Here is a 17,537-nt window from a genome sequence, read left to right as displayed (position 1 = left end):
ATCGAGAATGAACATTTTAACTAGTGAAAATTGAATTGTTGATATCAAGAATCCATATCCTGCGAATGACTAAAAGTTAAATCGGCTTGCCATAGTGTGATACCGTCATGTCGAGGAGACAGTGTGTTTTTAACTGTAAAGGCAAGTTTGTTTTATTTTCACTGCCAAAGAATGAAGATCAGAAGAACCAATGGCTAAAATTCATCTTTACCACAATACCAGAGCAGTACAACAAATTCCTTTTGTTGTGTTCACAACATTTCACTGATGACTGCTTTTCTAATCTCGGTGAGTTCAAAGCGGGATTTTCAAAGCGTTTGGCCATAAAAGTGGGTTCATTACCAACTTTATTTGGACCAACAAGCAACTCCGGATCACAACCTGTAAGTATGATTATAAAAAATTTGTTTGTTTTCTCCCGAGCGTCTTATCAGTGTGTCGCGCTAGCACTATGCTAACACAATGTTTACCGTGAAGTTGGGTGCTCAGTTTGGTTATGTACGTGCTTAAATGAGTATGAAATTTTTTATTACTTGGATGAATGAGAAAAGACGTGTAGATATAATGTTTTTCCCTTACGAAAATGAACCATGGTTTTAGTGTGGTAAAGTGTACTAGTAATCATGTTTTTTGTGGAGTATTGATTACTATAAGCAAAACCATGGTTATTTTGTGCTTACCATGATTCCACTACAGTAACCCTGTTTTTGTTTTGTTTGTAACTGAAGTAAAACCATGGTTAATTTTAGTAATGGTTAAACTTGTTTTAAAATGTGTTGTCTGATCAGTATTTTAAAGTTACAAATTGTTTCTGTGTAGTTGTAGCCCCAGTTAAATAACTATTATGTTCAATTACTATTTTTTCAAACTACATATAATGTGGTGGGGGAATGCACTTATATTGTAATTTTCTTGTAGAGTACATCAAAACAGATTGAATCGCCCAAAAGCTTGTTCGTGGAGGTGGAATGTCAGACTGATCGTCCACAAACAATGTCAGTGGGAACACAGACAGAACTGACAGAGATGTCTGTCGGCACACAGCTATCTACTGGTACACGGAGAGAAACACACACTGGGAGCAAAGGCATGTTAAATGGATTTAAATTGTGTGTGTGTGTGTGTGTGTGTGTGTGTGTGTAAAAAAAGTTTTTCTTTTTTCAGGATTACAAGCAGCAGTTTCTTTCAAAAGTGTTGGCGCAGAAACCACTGCAGCTGTTTATGATGTACCATTTTCATCAAAACCTGTAAAGGCTACTGGATTTCGACCACATAAAAGACCTAGACTGGACTTGGAGGAGGAAGAAGAGGAGGAGGAACCTCGTGATTCAACCTTTAATCCAAGCGACTCTACAATATCTGAGGAATCTTCGTAAGCAATGTACACATACGTTTAATTCTGTACCAAAACATGATGTATAAATTAAATATGGTTATAATTTGTATTACTTTAGGTTTGTGCAGAGGACAATCTATGGGGATAAGAAATTCATTGTGTTTGAAACCTGCCTGCGTGAGCTGTTTGCCACATGCCCGATGTGTAAACACAAGAGTGATGTAAGTCTACGCCGGATTGGTACATACGTGGCTTTCCTCCAGCTTTGCCCCAAGTGCGGTTACCGCAAGCAATGGGAGAGCCAGCCCACTGTTGGTAGTACGCCCGTCGGAAACCTTCAGTTATCTGCAGCCACGTATTTTACCGGAGCATCATTCATCCAAGTGAAAAAGGTAAGAATGAAACGTTTCGTTTGTACCACGCAATTCCAAGTTATGATCTTTACATAATACTTCGACTTTTCTCGATCGAGTGGAAACATTGGCCTTGCCGGAGACATGCGTGCGGACGCACCTGGTAACAGTTTTTTATTTTGTATAAAAAAACAAGGTTTGAAGATTGATAATGTACACACTATTGATTGTCTAATGTAATTTATAAAATCTACTCGTGTTTAATTTTAGGACATTCAGCCAAATATGGGAGTTACACGTTGATGCACACAGAGAGCGGCACTATTTTGGACATTCAACTTGTTCAGGTAAAATCATGAACAACTTGTTTTCTATTTTCCACAAGTTTATAAATGACTGATGTTACTGTGTTGTATACCTAGAGTAATGAAGTCGGCGGTAGATACCATATGGAGAAAGAGGGCCTAAAGAGAGGTCTTGATCATCTAGAGTCGAGTGGCTTAACAGTCGGCTACATCGTGACTGACCGTCACACTCAGATACGGAAATATTTAAGAGAACGCAGCATTAATCAGTTTTATGATGTGTGGCGTTTTGAGAAAGGTAATTGTTTTTTGTTTTTTTTTACTACCGTATTTTTCGGACTATAAGTCGCACGTGAGTATAAGTCGCATCAGTACAAAAATACGTCATGACGAGGAAAAAAAACATATACAAGTCGCACTGGACTGCAAGTCGCATTTATTTAGAACCAAGAGAAAACATTACCATCTCCAGCCACAAGAGGGCGCTCTGTGTCTTCAGTGTAGACTACAGGAGAACTGAGCAGCATAGAGCGCCCCCTGGCGGCTGGAGACGGTAATGTTTTCTATTGGTTGATTTCTCTCAGTTCATGTCAAATTAATTTTGATAAATAAGTCGCACCTGACTATAAGTCGCAGGACCAGCCAAACTATGAAAAAAAGTGTGACTAAGTGTGAAATACGGTACATAATATAGTTTAGTTAATAGTCATACTTTATCAATACCCATTTACCTCATTGAATCAGATCTGTCAAAGAAGCTTGAGCAACTATCAAAAAACAAGGAGTGTGTAGTTTTGAAGAAGTGGCTTCGTAGCATAAGGAACCATGTCTACTGGAGTGCTTCAACTTCTACGACAGGACCAGAGAAGGTGGCTAAGTGGACATCCATTGTGAATCACATTCAGAATGTGCATGTACACGACAGCCCCATCTTCCCAAAGTGTGCCCATCCAGACCGTGTGTCCAAGAATGCTGCGAAATGGTTTAATCCAGGTATTTAAATAAGTTTTGTTTTTTTGATCAAATTCAAGACATTTATTGTTATGCCATACTATACCCCTGGTAATATATATATTATTGAATGCATCACATGCATGGAATTTACATTTCTACATTGTCGTTACATACAAGCATCGCTGGAACTCCACAGAGTTGAGAAGGTTCTCTGCAACAAGAGGGTTCTCAAAGATGTGGCAAAGTTAAGTCACCACTTTCAGACATCACCGCTGGAGGCTTTCCACAGCTTGATACTGAAGTTTACACCCAAAAATGTAGTGTTTCCTTTCATGGGAATATTGTGCAGGTAATAAATATATATATATATTTCAATTGCATTATGTAGGGAACCTGTGATTTATGGGCTAATTTGTTTTTGGCAGATTGCTCCTTGCAGTTCTACACCATAACGAGAACATCAGTCGAGAACAAGCAACAGGGAAACCAGTGTTCAAAGTGGTGTTCCCCAAGTCTAAGAAGGGAGAACCCATTGCAAGGCCATTGAAAACCAAGCCTACATACAGTACGTTTCTAAACCTTTTATTGTAAACATTTTTATTTCAAATAAATAAAATTCTTTTTTTACAAATATTTTCAAGATTACGTTGATGACCTAATGAGGCTCGTCTTCGAGGAGGTTATAGTAGACCCTGCACCTTTTGTTGAGGAGCTACAGGCAATTCCTGTTCCCATGGCCATTTCTGCCGAGTTCGAGAGACCCTCGAAAGAAGGAAACAATTGCTCGCCATGTATCCCGGTTCAGTCGAGAGGTATCCGACAGCCGACATAGCGACCAGCCAGATCTGGAAACTCCTGGCGTATCCGGGATACAACACGGGAAGGAATGACCACTCTGAAGCCCCAGCTCCAGCTAACAAAGCTCCGATATCCCAAATGTCGGAATTGCCAATTTTTCAAAAAGAAGACATTCTTACTAAATTTCTATTTGTAAATAAAAATATATCTTTTTACATATAAAGTTTATTTCATTACAAGTTTTCAAGTCATTGATTGTCCTTTAGAGGCAATTAAAGTTGTGGTTTTATTCTATTTCTATATTTCATTAGTCCTGCTAATTCTCATTACAAATGGACCATAGTCGCTTCTATATATATATATATATATATATATATATATATATATATATATATATATATATATATATATATAATTATGAGTGTTCTGGAGGGTATAGGGATTGAGAAAGTTTGCTTCAAAGCCTGGATGCAGAATCATGCAGATTGGAGGCACTGGAATCTGTTGAATTCTTCTTATTACCTAATAAGAAAAATATTAATTACTATCAAGACAATTTTACTTTATAAAGTAGTATTAATGAAATTGAAATTAATTGGTAACATTTCTAAATATTAATTTTTTAAGGTAACACACAGAATATTAGAAAATTGGCAAGGCATGTTTATTTATCTAGCATATACATAGAGGAAATTTAAAAGAGGTGAAAATGGAAACTATTTACACAGAGAAAAGGTAGGTAAAAATCTAAATAAAAATAAAGACACATATGAGGAGTTGGTTTTAAAAATACATAACCTTAATTTGAATAAAACTGAAGTTGGTTTGTTTTGATCTAAGTTAAGCATATTCATAACTCGGCGTTAGTAGCGGGTACGCGAATCATTTGCGTCAGTTTTGGGATCGCAAATCATTTGATTCAGTTCGGGAGTTCGGAGCGGGATCGCGAATCATTTGAGTCAGTTTTAGGATCGCAAATCATTTGAACCAGTTCGGGAGTGGGTAGTGGGTTCGCGAATCATTTGAGTCAGTTCGGGGATCGCGAATCACTTGAATCAGTTCGGGAGTTCTTAGCGGGTTCGCGAATCATTGGGTAAGTTCGGGAGTTCAAAGTGGGTTCGCGAATCATTTGAGTCAGTTTGGGAATCGCGAATCATTTGAGTCAGTTCGGGAGTTCGGAGCGGGATCGCGAATCATTTGAGTCAGTTTTAGGATCGCAAATCATTTGAACCAGTTCGGGAGTGGGTAGTGGGTTCGCGAATCATTTGAGTCAGTTCGGGGATCGCGAATCACTTGAATCAGTTCGGGAGTTCTTAGCGGGTTCGCGAATCATTGGGTAAGTTCGGGAGTTCAAAGTGGGTTCGCGAATCATTTGAGTCAGTTTGGGAATCGCGAATCATTTGAGTCAGTTCGGGAGTTTGTAGTGGGTTCGCGAATCATTTCCCAGATAGCTCATTTAAGTTGCGGAGACGTCTGTGCAACTTCATCTTTTGCATCTGGCAGATGTATATTTTAGGGCGTTTGCTCATCTGGCATATGTCGCTGAGACGTCCCTGCCTATCCAATGTATTCCAGACGTAAATAAATTAGAACCTAGAATAAGCTCTTTAAACGATGTTAATCAGATGTTCATATGTCTGCCAGATGTCTGATTGATGTAGGACAGACATCCTTTTATCAAAACTTTCCCCTGCTATTATTTTATTAAAATATTCTTGCGAGCTTTTAAATAAATTCCGTCATGCATGTTACAATTACCAAACATAATAATGAACAAATAAACCAAACGATCAACTAAAGAGCATTTGCTGATTTTATGAAATATATATAACAGGCAAAAAAAAAAAAAAAAGTTTATGCAAACAACAATACACTATTGGTAACATATATACAGCATCCAAAAAAATAAAAATAAATAAATCCTCCCTGGGGCCAAGCTTTAATTAATTTTTCCGCGTCTGCTTTGGTTGGAGACAGAAGGACGGGGTTCTTTATAGCTGAAGCTGTATTATGTTAAAAGAAACAATTACAAAAATGTTAAAAAAATAATAATAATATAAAAAAAAAATACTTACATTGAAATGAAATGTCTTTATCTGGTTCGTGTGAATAAAGCGGACAAAGTTATCTAAACGGTTTTATAATAACTTCCAAATTACGTTGTGTATGATGACTATCACCTGTTTGTTAATCAGTGAGTATACCAAGTTGTTTCGTGTGAGTATTGGTTGGGTAAATGGATTTCTAAAGGGCTTAACTGATGTTTTAAGTGTAATTTAAGTTTTTATTTTTTTTCTAAATATGTTTAATAATGGCTGATACAACATCCGATTATGTTTAACCAATTTGAAACTGGTTATACATTATTTTTAGTTGCTCTGACAGCTCCGCCATTAATTCTATTGTTTGTATTTGTGTAACATTAATGAACTTAACTATTAGGAGTGCTCCGATTTGTGATTTTCGGATCCCTCTCTTTTTTCATGTTTGGCTCCTGATAGATAATCTGTTCACCTTCAACAGGTACATTTTGAAGTAATATTCTAGCATTAAATTGACCTGTAGCCTATTCTATACACATCTAGTTAAAAGAATGGAACAATTAAGATTTTATTTTTGCTCAAGAAACATTTATTATTATTATTATCAAAGGTGAAAATGGTTGTACTGTTTCAAGTTTTTGTGTAAACCATAGTGCACTGTTCGAACAGTGTTGTGTACTTACATTATCCCAAATGTTCCGAAGATTGTTCGTTATTTAGGGTAAATGTTTACCATTTTCAAATTAATACTTTGGGTTTCATTAATTTAAACCTATAATATAGTAATGTGCAACTACCTGGACTCCCTGTGTTATTTATGACATTAGCTGAAATGTTTGATCCATTAAATCATTTTGGTTGTAGTTCATTTAAGAGAGACCAAATTTGTTCAGTAAACAACTGTTTACTAAAGAACGCAATTTAGATTTTTTTTCTCCTGCTTTACTAAAATCATAGCTACCATGATTTCTAAACTGATGTACCAAATATATTCTTTTTTTATTTTTTTTGGTGCAACTTCATTTTCAATTATTTTCGGATGGGCATGACCGGGATGCAATTTTCTGGTTTGGGTACATTATTAGTATAATGTAAAACAGCTGTTTTCTGTGTGAATCTCTGTTAAAGTGTAATTTATTTCTGTGATGCTCCGTTGTATTTTTAGCATCATTCCTTTCAGTCTTCAGAAATCATGAAAACAGGATGATTTACTGCTCAAGAAACATATTTGTTATTTTATTATTATCAATATTTAAAATAGATATATCAGGATTCTTTGATGAATAGAAAGATCCAAAGATCAGCATTTATAAGCACGCAAATCATTTGCGTCAGTTCCGGAGATCAAAGCGGGTTCGCGAATCATTTGAGTCAATTTGGGGATCGCGAATCATTTGAGTCAGTTCGAGAGTTCAAAGCAGGTTCGCGAATCATTTGCGTCGGTTCGGGAGTTCAAAGCGGGTTCGCGAATCATTTGCGTCAGTTCGGGAGTTCAAAGCGGGTTCGCGAATCATTTGCGTCAGTTTGGGAGTTCAAAGCGGGTTCGCGAATCATTTGCCTCTGTTCGGGAGTTTAAAGCGGGTTCGCGAATCATTTGCGTCAGTTCGGGAGTTCAAAGCGGGTTCGCGAATCATTTGCGTCAGTTCGGGAGTTCAAAGCGGGTTCGCGAATCATTTGCGTCAGTTTGGGAGTTCAAAGCGGGTTCGCGAATCATTTGCCTCTGTTCGGGAGTTTAAAGCGGGTTCGCGAATCATTTGCGTCAGTTCGGGAGTTCAAAGCGGGTTCGCGAATCATTTGAGTCAATTTGGGAATCGCGAATCATTTGAGTCAGTTCGGGAGTTCGGAGCGGGATCGCGAATCATTTGAGTCATTTTGGGGATCGCGAATCATAGCTGTATATGGATAGGCATTTTTAACTAATTTAGTAGCTAGTTCTAATGGCGTTTTCCACGTGTGTTTAGGTGTGATATGTGAACTCTTTTTTTATTTTTGTTTTAATGATGTGCCTTTTAACAGTATCAAGTGTATTCAAAAACTAAACAAATCGTGCCTAAAAAGTGCACGCATCTAGGCTAATGTAAAGTTATATGATGAAGTCATACTAGTGAACGTGTGCATTTTGAGTACGTTCTTTCACTGCATTATTCGGTGTATTCAAATGCATTTATGAATGCATGAGAATAATCACAAAATTCAAGATATGGGGGTTAGAAAATGTATATATTTATATCATTTTATGTAGTTGATCAATATCACACGAAGAGTGCCATTTCAGTTTTTCTCCAAAAATCAGCATGATTAAAATGTGATATTAAGTTACTACAAACAATAATTTAATTACAAATACAAAATGTTGCAGAGTAATGTAATATATGAATGAATAATAGCCTAAAGAACCTTTGTGCCAAAAGGGTTCTTTCTTGTCATTGTATAACCTTTTTAGCATAAAAGGTTCTTTGGAGTTGAGTAAAGAACCCTATGGTTCTATATAGAACCCCAATGAACCCTTTTTTCTAAAAGTGTGTTGTCATAACGTTCACCTTGGAGATTGAAAATGTTTCTTTTTTGAGACCCCAGGAGCCCAAATTCAGACCCAGAACAATAAAACCAACAGAAGAGGTGGGAGTTCAGAGGAGGAATCTTTATATTACCAAACTGCAGGGAGAGGAAGAGTAGATATAAGTCATGATCTGCAAGATTAACCACAATCTGATGTGATCCGAACACCTCAGAGAAAACCAGTGTTGAGCTGCTGCAAGAGCTTTTGAAGCACAGCAGCTGTGGTCAGAGAGTTCTCCTGTGTTCTGATTGGTGGATGATGATGATGATGATGATGATGATGATGAGTGGATAAAGACTAGAGCTATCAAATAGTGAGAGAGTGATCTGCTCACCTGGTTATGTTCGTGGATGTTTCGACGTGGACAGCAGTTCGGAATGGAAATATTGTGATATGTGTACTCATATTTTTGTTTTAAAGGTGCCCTAGAATGTGTTGAAATAATATTTTAAAATTGTCTCTGATATCTACAAAGAGTGTATGTGGCTTTTTTAAGGGCATTTAAAATGTCCAGATGGTTTTACAGGTCCATTTTCAACCCTAGAAATTGTCCCTAGAATGAAATGGTCTGTTTTTACCTTATTTGGAAGGGTCATGAATAGTAATGAGGAGTTCTGCTCTGATTGGCTGTTTCACTGCGGGCTCATCACAGCAGCTCAGAGTGACAACAAACAGCTCCAGCGTGACAATGGAGAGATGAGGCGTTCAACAGTACATGTTTGAGTCCGTTTCAGATGAAGATGCCGATTTTAAGGAACAACCAAATGTTTTAAGATTGGAAATGGACGCTTCTGAGTGGTAAGTTTATTTTTTATTTTCAGTAAGAACTTAACTGTTACGTCAATTCTAGAACTTCAACCTAAACGTTAACTAGCATATAGCATTAACTTTACACGTTAAGTTATAACGTCAGCAGTCACAGATTTATTTTTAGCATGATTTTAAAAACATTAAAATTATTATATTGTCAACGTATAATTTTACAATGATAGGTTTTTCACGTTGAATCAAGAATAAAACAGTGAACTGTGTAACGTTAGCGTGTGAATGTATTGTTTGGAAAGTATTTACAGGAAGTTAGCCTTTTGAAGTTATTAAAGTTGATTTATTTAGCCAACAAAAGTACAGTATAGAAGCCACTCAATATAGTCAATGTCATGTTTACTACGCTGCTTTATTGTGATTAGGACTTAGCCTCATAACAACAAAAACTTAATCAAGGTCTATCTTTTTTTACAGGTGTACTTGTGGAAATTGTGCACGCATGGCCCTCGAGAGAGAAAATATATGTTGCAGGGAAATACCACAGGTATTTCATAAGTACACTTGATAGAAATGTATTCAACCTATCTATGTGTGTGCTTTCTTCTACTTCCAAACAAAGTATGAAAGATTACTGTAAATAACAGTGCCATTATGATTTGTTTTCTTTTGCAGGTCACAAGAAAAATGAGAAAAGTGCCTAATACAAAATCCTGCATGACAGACCATCCTGGCCTTGAACCTGTGTGACTCAATATATACTGTATTCTTTGTAAAATGCAATGAATGAATGTAGCAATGAATGTATATAGAGCTGACCATGGGCGTTACAGTCAGAGGGGTGGAAAGGTAAGGCCAGTTTCACACACTTGCTACATTTTGTGTAAATAATTGGGCTCTGTTGCATCCTGATGTTTCCTGATGCTGCTGGACAATATGTTGGATTCAGACCCCGTCTTGACTGAAACGTGACACATGCAGAGCAACAGCTTCTTCCATGGAAGGTCTGTCATGCTGAGAAGACCGGTCCGGAGGCACAGGAATCTGCTGTATGCCATCCAGATATGGAAGAGGATCACGGACAACTTCTTCAAAAACAGTATTCATCAAGTTGATGACACAGCCTGTAAAGTATAATAAGTTATTCATTTAAACATTCATTTTATTTGCACATTTGTAAGTGTTGTTTAAAATAAATATTTTTGGGAAAAGCTTATAAAATGTTGGCTCTGTTTTTACTGGTTTGACGGTGTGTCCTCCCTCTGGAAAGAGAAGCTTGTACACAGCATTCTCACTGAAGTCATCTTTACAAGATACAACCTAAAGGAAAAGAGAAACAAACACAACAATTGTTCATATTGTCATAGTGAATAAATCAACTTTTTTATTCATCATTAAAATTATGAAAATATTAAAAATAGCACTTATATACTTATACTAATACAATAAATCTGTACCATTCTGTAAACTGTGACCTCTAACTGAAAGGCAGAACCAGTTTGCCCACACAGAAAACAATAGTATGCCTCCTTTCAAACATAACTGTTTATGTGTTGTGTTCTGACCTATGTTCATGTTGACACCGAGGGGACACTGGGTCAGAATGTGTGTGATTGTCTTGAATGTGGTTCATGATGGAGGTCCATCTGGTTCCCTTCTCAGGTCCTGAATCAGAGCTGCTGGCAGACCAGTACAGGTGCTGGGGGATGCTCTTATGCCACTTCTTCACCAAACTACAGTCCTTCTCTCTGGACATTTTCTACATCTTCTTTGTCAATCCTGATTGAGTAAAAAGTTACAGGCAAAACATATCAGATTTTTTTTTTTTTTGATTTGATGCAGTAAGCTTTTTCAGAAATATGGATCCTAATACCATGAATATTTTAATTTTATTTTCTTTCAAAGATGCAAGCATTACCTTTCGCCATGTGCCAGACGTAACAACACAGTCCAACTTTACACCGCTTTCCTCCAGGAGGTCCAAGCTTCTTCTAAGACCCTCCTTCTCCACGTGGTAGCTTCCCCCTTCCTCATTGCTCTTAGTAGAAACACACAAGTATAAAATGTATATGTAATATCTCTATAAATGACTTCTATATAAAGAAGTGTGCATGATAAATATAAGTATTTTCTTCTCTACGTAAAAATTGCTGAGTATGTTATGTATGCTGTATTTTATCTCTAAAGTTTGCACAGATTTGTTACAAACTGATATTAAAGACCAAGTTGTCAACTGCTTACATGACATTTAAAAACAGTATAATTGCAAGTTTTACATAGTTATACATAACAGGAGTATGTTATCCATAGTCTGCAGTTGAAGTACCTGCACCAGCTGTATGTCTGTTATGTTGTTGGTCTGCAAGTTCATCATAGTGTAGCTCACATATTTTGCAGAATGTCCTGCAATTACAAAAATAGTCACTAATCATTTTTAAATAATGCAGAGGTATTTATAAGACAGAAACACACAATCTTAATATTTACAAGTACTTGTGCAAATGCATAGTTGTTTGCATAGAAAGAGAGACTGAAATAAAAATGTGCACCTAGTGAGTAAGCTTGCATGAAATAGATGAAAGTAAAATTATTTGACAAAAGGGAATTTACATATGTAATATGTAAGACAACACAGGCAATAATTATTTACCTCAGCTTAAATACTTTGTCATACTATTTAGAACTAAGCCAATAGTAGCGCTGGCTTTCATTTGATTTGGATGGGAACTTCGGATTGTGAATCATTTGAGTCAGTTCTGAAGTTCGTAGTGGGTTCGCGAATCATTTGCGTCAGTTCGGGAGTTCAAAGCGGGTTCACGAATCATTTGAGTCAATTTGGGGATCGCGAATCATTTGAGTCAGTTCGGGAGTTCGTAGCGGGATCGCGAATCATTTGCGTCAGTTCGGGAGTTCAAAGTGGGTTCGCGAATCATTTGAGTCAATTTGGGGATCGCGAATCATTTGAGTCAGTTCGGGAGTTCGTAGCGGGATCGCGAATCATTTGCGTCAGTTCGGGAGTTCAAAGTGGGTTCGCGAATCATTTGAGTCAATTTGGGGATCGCAAATCATTTGAGTCAGTTCGGGAGTTCGTAGCGGGATCGCGAATCATTTGCGTCAGTTCGGGAGTTCAAAGTGGGTTCGCGAATCATTTGAGTCAATTTGGGGATCGCGAATCATTTGAGTCAGTTCGGGAGTTCGTAGCGAGATCGCGAATCATTTGCGTCAGTTCGTGAGTTCAAAGTGGGTTCGCGAATCATTTGAGTCAATTTGGGGATCGCGAATCATTTGAGTCAGTTCGGGAGTTCGTAGCGGGATCGCGAATCATTTGCGTCAGTTCGGGAGTTCAAAGCGGGTTCACGAATCATTTGAGTCAATTTGGGGATCGCAAATCATTTGAGTCAGTTCGGGAGTTCAAAGCGGGTTCACGAATCATTTGAGTCAATTTGGGGATCGCAAATCATTTGAGTCAGTTCGGGAGTTCAAAGCGGGTTTGCGAATCATTTGAGTCAATTTGGGGATCGCGAATCATTTGAGTCAGTTCAGATGTTCTTAGCGGGTTCGCGAATCATTTGAGTCAGTTCGGGAGTTTGTAGTGGGTTCGCGAATCATTTCCCAGATAGCTCATTTAAGTTGAGGAGACGTCTGTGCAACGTCATCTTTGCATCTGGCAGATGTATATTTTAGGGCGTTTGCTCATCTGGCATATGTTGCTGAGAGGTCCCTGCCTATCCAATGTATTCTAGACGTAAATAATAAGAACCTAGAATAAGCTCTTTAAACGATGTTAATCAGATGTTCATATGTCTGCCAGATGTCTGATTGATGTAGGACAGACATCCTTTTATCAAAACTTTCCCCTCCAATTATTTTAATAAAATACTCTTGCGAGGTTTTAAATAAATTCGGTCATGCATGTTACAATTACCAAACATAATAATGAACAAATAAACCAAACGATCAACATACATTTGCTGATTTTATGAAATATATATAACAGGCAAAAAAAAAAAAAAAGTTTATGCAAACAACAATACACTATTGGTAACATATATACAGCATCCAAAAAAATAAAAAATAAATAAATCCTTCCTGGAGCCAAGAGTAGGAAATCTTTAATACATTTTTCCGCGTCTGCTTTGGTTGGAGACAGAAATTACGTTGTGTATGATGACTATCACCTGTTTGTTAATCAGTGAGTATACCAAGTTGTTTCGCGTGAGTATTGGTTGGGCAAATGGATTTCGAAAGGGCTTAACTGATGTTTTAAGTCTAATTTAAGTTTTTATTTTTTTCAAAATATTTTTAATAATGGCTGATACAACATCCGATTATGTTTAACCAATTTGAAACCGGTTATACATTATTTTTAGTTGCTCTGACAGCTCCGCCATTAGGCTAATTCTATTGTTTGTATTTGTGTAACATTAATGAACTTAACTATTAGGAGTGCTCCGATTTGTGATTTTCGGATCCCTCTCTTTCTTCATGTTTGGCTCCTGATAGATAATCTGTTCACCTTCAACAGGTACATTTTGAAGTAATATTTTAGCACTAAATTGACCTGTAGCCTATTCTATACACATCTAGTTAAAAGAATGGAACAATTAAGATTTTATTTTTGCTCAAGAAACATTTATTATTATTATTATCAAAGGTGAAAATGGTTGTACTGTTTCAAGTTTTTGTGTAAACCATAGTGCACTGTTCGAACAGTGTTGTGTACTTACATTATCCCAAATGTTTCGAAGATTGTTTAAATCCAGAGAAATAAGCAGTTTTAACTAGTCACATATGTTTTAATAGACTGGTGATAACCGCACAGACTAGGATTATAATAAAACTTTCAAATGCATCTGCTATGATCCGCCAACATAACATATGATTTGAACCACTGCAAATCAGTTGTATTTCTAACTTTTAAAGATTCTTTAAAAATAATTATGGTTTTCATAAAATATACTGATAAGATGAACCATTATTAATAACTGCCTTTAATAATTGCTATTAACTGATAAGCATATTCTAATGATTTTTGAAGGGTCACGTGACACTGGAGGCTGGATTAATGAGTATATAAAAATATTTTAAAATAACAGCTCATTATTTTTCATTAATAATTTTATACATTAGCAAGTAAATGCAGTGCGCATTAGAGACTTCTTTCAGCAACATTTCACCTGAATCATTCCATGGTTTTGACTGGTAGTGTGTGTAAACATGCACACACACACGTTAGCACACAAACAGTTTGTTTACATTTTGTTAGTAGTTGTAGATTTGACCGTTTCAGTGATCTTCCCATTCTCTGCCAGTCTTTGTTCCAGCCTATCTAGGTCTGCAGTAGATGCTAGAGGAAAGACACCACCCTCTTCCTCTTCAGCCATCTGCATTTGGGGTACAATTCTCCTGTTCCCCACTAGAGACTGGACCAGTGAAGTCAGATGGTTGATCCTCATGTCCATTTTCTCTAGTGTTTCCAGAATTGCCCTTTCTACAGCTGCTATACAGAAGATAATTAAATTTTTTATGTAGCTTTGATGAATTAAATTATGCATTTTGCATCTTATTTAAATTAATAAATGTACATTGACTTGTTACAGTACACAAGACTGGATTTTCCTGTCTCCCAAAAGAAGTACCTGTAAGTATAAATTTACTGTAAGGTTTTAAATGTAAGATGTAGTGTTACATGCATCTGCCTTGCATCTGTCTTCAGAAATCATGAAAATAGGATGATTTACTCCTCAAGAAACATATTTGTTATTTTATTATTATCAATATTTAAAATAGATATATCAGGATTCTTTGATGAATAGAAAGATCCAAAGATCAGCATTTATAAGCACGCGAATCATTTGCGTCAGTTCCGGAGTTCAAAGCGGGTTTGCAAATCATTTGAGTAAATTTGGGGATCACGAATCATTTGAGTCAGTTCGGGAGTTCAAAGCGGGATAGCGAATCATTTGCGTCAGTTCGGGAGTTCAAAGCGGGTTCGCGAATCATTTGCGTCTGTTCGGGAATTCAAAGCGGGTTCGCGAATCATTTGCGTCAGTTCGGGAGTTCAAAGCGGGTTCGCGAATCATTTGCGTCAGTTCGGGAGTTCAGAGCGGGTTCGCGAATCATTTGCGTCAGTTCGGGAATTCAAAGCGGGTTCGCGAATCATTTGCGTCAGTTCGGGAGTTCAAAGCGGGTTCGCGAATCATTTGCGTCAGTTTGGGAGTTCAAAGCGGGTTCGCGAATCATTTGCGTCTGTTCGGGAGTTCAAAGCGGGTTCGCGAATCATTTGAGTCAGTTTGGGAATCGCGAATCATTTGCGTCAGTTTGGGAGTTCAAAGCGGGTTCGCGAATCATTTGCGTCTGTTCGGGAGTTCAAAGCGGGTTCGCGAATCATTTGAGTCAGTTTGGGAATCGCGAATCATTTGAGTCAGTTCGGGAGTTCGGAGCGGGATCGCGAATCATTTGAGTCATTTTGGGGTTCGCGAATCATAGCTGTATATGGATAGGCATTTTTAACTAATTTAGTAGCTAGTTCTCATTATGTTTTCAACGCGTGTTTAGGTGTGATATGTGAACTCCTATTTTTTGTTTTAATGATGTGCCTTTTAACAGTATCAAGTATATTCAAAAACTGAACAAATCGTGCCTAAAAAGTGCACACATCTAGGCTAATGTAAAGCTACATGATGAAGTCATACTAGTGATCGTGTGCATTTTGAGTACGTTCTTTCACTGCATTATTCAGTTTATTCAAATGCATTTATGAATACATCAGAATGATTACAAAATTCAAGATATTGGGCTTAGAAAATGTTTATATTTATATCATTTTATGTAGTTAATCAATGTCACACGAAAGTGGTATTTCATTTTTTCTCTAAAAATCAGCATGATTAAAATGTGATATTAAGTTACTACAAACAATAATTTAATTACAAATACAAAATGTTGTAGAATAATGTTTGTTGTTAGCGGCTGTACTGCGTTTGAGCTCCGTCACTATATTCTTTTCATTGACTATTTTTAACTTAAAAATCAATTTTATACATCATTGTTTCCGTTTATATAACGCGTGAATATATCCTCTATTGTATTCTACAACAAAAACAATCAGAGCGCCTCGCTATCACTAGTTTTATTTTGATCTCCCGGGTCCGCTATTAGCTTTTAGCCAGTTAGCATCAGCAAGCGTGTTTGCTGCTAACTGCGCTTACATTGCTAATACTCTATTCTCACACATTACCACTGCTGTACTCACTGTTACTTGCTTTAATGGCGGATGAATGTCTCCACTCTGTGCAGCTCGAGCTCGAGGCCGTGGGGAAGCAGATTCGTGACCTGGAGGAGAGGCAGGTCCAGCTGAGAGAGCGGAGAGCCGCGCTGGAATCATCCCGGGCTGACGCTCACAAGTCCGGGGTAAGTATACAGCGGGCTGTTAACAGTCCCACCACGTCTACTCCGTGTGTTTCTCTGCGCAGGCCCGGTGCACCCAGGACGCGATCTTCCCAGATGTCCTTCACTGCGACGCCGGGACACCACGGACCCTGGGTGCATCCACAGCGGAGGACGCGAGCCGGGTCCCGGGCGACGACTTCTCCCCCTCCTGCCTTCGAGATCTCCATCCAGAACTGCTTCGCTCCCCTCCGCGAGACAGGACGCGACGCTGTGATCATCGGAGACTCCATCGTCCGACACGTAAGTGCTACGTTAGCCAAAGGTAAAGTGCACACTCATTGTTTGCCTGGTGCTCGTGTTCTCGATGTTTCTGCGCAGATACCCGCGATCCTGAAGGACGACGAGAGCCCGAGAGCGGTCGTGCTTCACGCCGGGGTTAACGACACCATGCTGCGGCAGACGGAGACGCTGAAGAGGGACTTCAGGAGCCTGATCGAGACGGTTCGCAGCACGACGCCCGCGGCGACGATCGTCGTTTCAGGACCACTGCCCACGTATCGACGAGGACACGAAAGGTTCAGTAGACTTTTTGCTTTAAATGAATGGTTGTTGTCATGGTGTAAAGAACAGAAACTGCTATTTGTTAATAACTGGAATCTTTTCTGGGAGCGTCCTAGACTGTTTCGCACTGATGGATTACACCCCAGCAGAATTGGAGCGGAGCTTCTCTCTGACAGCATCTCCAGGACACTTCGCTCCATGTGACTAGTAAGACAATTCTCAAATAACCATTATGATGAGTTTTGTTCTAACCGCTTAAATGCTAAAGGTACTTGCGCTGTAAAAACTATTAAGACTGTGTCTGTTCCCCGAATAGTGAGGTCAAAATATAAATATAATGTAGGATCTAGAAAAAATCTTATCGTAATTAAACCAGAAAAATGTAAAGTAAATGAACAAAAACAATTTTTAAAGTTTGGGCTCATAAATATTAGATCACTCGCACCAAAAGCAGTTATTGTAAATGAAATGATC

At 37.9% G+C, this 17,537-nt stretch overlaps 1 protein-coding gene and 1 long non-coding RNA gene across 5 annotated transcripts; both read left to right on the top strand.

The window, feature by feature from the left end:
• Positions 1-1,588: 1,588 nt before the first annotated feature.
• LOC113081527 (uncharacterized) lies at positions 1,589-3,933 on the top strand. Of its 2 annotated transcripts, XM_026253604.1 has the most exons (8): positions 1,710-1,728; positions 1,809-1,852; positions 1,960-2,036; positions 2,112-2,292; positions 2,739-2,987; positions 3,126-3,297; positions 3,374-3,513; positions 3,590-3,933. In XM_026253604.1, the coding sequence occupies exons 2-8, from the start codon at positions 1,834-1,836 to the stop codon at positions 3,778-3,780; spliced, it is 1,029 nt and encodes a 342-aa protein (XP_026109389.1). In that variant the 5' UTR covers positions 1,710-1,728; positions 1,809-1,833; the 3' UTR covers positions 3,781-3,933. The 2 variants fall into 2 exon arrangements, with proteins under 2 accessions (XP_026109390.1, XP_026109389.1); XM_026253605.1 differs by lacking the exon at positions 1,809-1,852 and having other exon boundaries at positions 1,589-1,728.
• A 5,068-nt stretch (positions 3,934-9,001) lies between these two features.
• Positions 9,002-10,880, top strand: LOC113081525 (uncharacterized). Of its 3 annotated transcripts, none has more exons than XR_003282243.1 (5): positions 9,002-9,146; positions 9,588-9,657; positions 9,786-9,959; positions 10,060-10,241; positions 10,773-10,880. It is a non-coding gene; the product is annotated as an uncharacterized LOC113081525 (long non-coding RNA). The 3 variants fall into 3 exon arrangements; XR_003282244.1 differs by having other exon boundaries at positions 10,060-10,236; positions 10,773-10,857; XR_003282242.1 differs by lacking the exon at positions 10,773-10,880 and having other exon boundaries at positions 10,060-10,338.
• The last annotated feature ends 6,657 nt before the right edge of the window (positions 10,881-17,537 follow it).

This window comes from Carassius auratus, unplaced genomic scaffold (genome assembly GCF_003368295.1).
Source record: "Carassius auratus strain Wakin unplaced genomic scaffold, ASM336829v1 scaf_tig00034518, whole genome shotgun sequence".
NCBI classification, from domain to species: Eukaryota; Metazoa; Chordata; class Actinopteri; order Cypriniformes; family Cyprinidae; genus Carassius; species Carassius auratus.
This window is presented reverse-complemented; position numbering and strand designations above follow the sequence as displayed.